At 40.2% G+C, this 1854-nt stretch overlaps 1 protein-coding gene across 2 annotated transcripts; it reads right to left on the reverse strand.

Moving 5' to 3' along the window:
• Positions 1-1854, reverse strand: LOC129730311 (uncharacterized). Of its 2 annotated transcripts, XR_008728836.1 has the most exons (3): positions 1617-1854; positions 928-1553; positions 1-822 (listed from the first exon to the last, which is right to left on the reverse strand). XR_008728836.1 is itself a non-coding variant. In XM_055689551.1 (2 exons), exons 1-2 carry the CDS (start codon positions 1693-1695, stop codon positions 1102-1104), a joined length of 531 nt encoding a protein of 176 aa, XP_055545526.1. In that variant the 5' UTR covers positions 1696-1854; the 3' UTR covers positions 907-1101. The 2 variants fall into 2 exon arrangements, 1 of the variants encoding a protein (XP_055545526.1); XM_055689551.1 differs by lacking the exon at positions 1-822 and having other exon boundaries at positions 907-1553.

The following is a 1854-nucleotide window of genomic DNA, read 5'->3' on the forward strand; positions in this document are numbered from 1 at the left end:
TCGTGTAGACGTCTTATACAGCGAAAATTTTCGGTTTCTCATTCAGTTACTATAGAAGTTCATCTCATAGGATTTTAGTGCAAGTCCATTCTTTTCAATTGCTCTGTGCTTAAAAGCCACGCCATATCACAGGAAAAACAATCCTGCGTTGAACACATAGGCACAGGCTGTATTACTTTTCTGTACCTATCATCATTTACCGAACTAAGACCACTAGTGATTGGAAAGTTAGTTTTTTCTTTCTTCACCTATCGTTTATTTGACACGGCACAAATACAATTTAATGTTTAACGGTGCCATCTATATCTGATGACTTAAAATCTTTAAGCAAATTTTTTATCCTCGCTGCCGACTACGAGCTGAAATTAAGTCTATCTTAAAACTAGCATATATTTTTCAATTAATGTTTTGTAGTTGAATGGTCGTCTGATGATCGTCGAATGACCATGAATATGCAGCATGTATGGATTTGTTCTGCTAAGCCACGATGTTATGAGCTGGGACAGGGGCTTGTAATCCTCGGGTCCTGGAAGTATTGTGCGGGGTTCAGTTGATGGTTCGTTGTTGTTGTTCGCTGTTGTTCAAGCCAAGATATCACGAAAGGCCTCGGGTTCTCAGGTCCTGGCGGATTCGTGTGGGGTTCAGTTGATGATTCCAAAATCGAGGTCTATGACGTGTTCTTGCCGTTTTGTTGAATGTGGATGGAAAGGAGTGGGACTAGACTGGGGCATGGATGGATTTCAGGAAAATGTATACAAGGGACATGTAGGGTAGGTCACGACTCGCCAAGACATCACGAACAGGAACAGCTGGTCCTCTACCCTGAAAGTTAGTTTTAGTCAATACATAAACCCAAAACCCTATTTTGGTTCTATTTGACCAAATTTGAACAATTAGAAACTCAAATGGAATAATACCAGTACATACATTTATTGAGATCCTATAACGGGCCATCTAGTCAACCTGCATATTGATTAACGCCTTTAAATCGCTAAGTATTCAACATCACGAATCCCGTAGATACATTAGCATAAGTGTTTATGAAAAGGAACGTTTTGCCATATAAACTCCTAATAAATGAAATAAATGATTGTTTGCCCTTTACTTAATGAAAACAGTATCATTTCCCTCGCTGCTGTCCGATTCCTCCTGCTCCTCGCTCTCATCCTCATTCTCCAGCTGATAGTTGGAGTAGATATTCATGATGTTATCATTAGCCCGTTTCAATTTGGCCATCTCGATGGAAATTGAGTTTAGCTTCTTTGTTAGCGTGCTCATCTGTTCCTGGAAGTCCTCACCACAAACTACGGCGGTGGTCTGACTTTCTTTCCGAGTCTGCATAGTGGTCAGCTGTTCTTCCTTCCGCAGGATCGAACTTATGGAGTAGATGGCATCATTCAACATCCTCGCTTGTTTTTCCGTAAGCGGAGCTGTTTGCTTCACGCTAGCTTTGTGTATTCGAATTTTCGCTTGCTCTATCAGCGAGAACAGGTTGGATCGTAGCGTTTCTAGCGAGAGCGAAGCATTGCCTATGTTACAGGTATCTTTAGATACTAAAATAAATGATGTATTAAAAAAGCGAAGTTTGAATTAATTGAAACCATTGAAACACTTACCGTCGTAACAAGCACGCATTTGCTGGGATAAAAGTCGCGTTTCCGCCAGCGCAGCAGGAATGTTATCTTTAGAGGACATCTGTAGATCGTGTATCGCACAACACCCAATTTGTTAAACTGATGAAGAAATTGAAAACTGAAAGTTTTCACGGTATCGTAGAAAATATAAAACCGTTGAAGATCTAAACAAAACAAGTACAAAACTCATTCTAACCATTTCTGACCATTCTTTTCGTGG

The sequence above is a fragment of the Wyeomyia smithii genome, chromosome 3 (genome assembly GCF_029784165.1).
Source record: "Wyeomyia smithii strain HCP4-BCI-WySm-NY-G18 chromosome 3, ASM2978416v1, whole genome shotgun sequence".
Taxonomy (NCBI): domain Eukaryota; kingdom Metazoa; phylum Arthropoda; class Insecta; order Diptera; family Culicidae; genus Wyeomyia; species Wyeomyia smithii.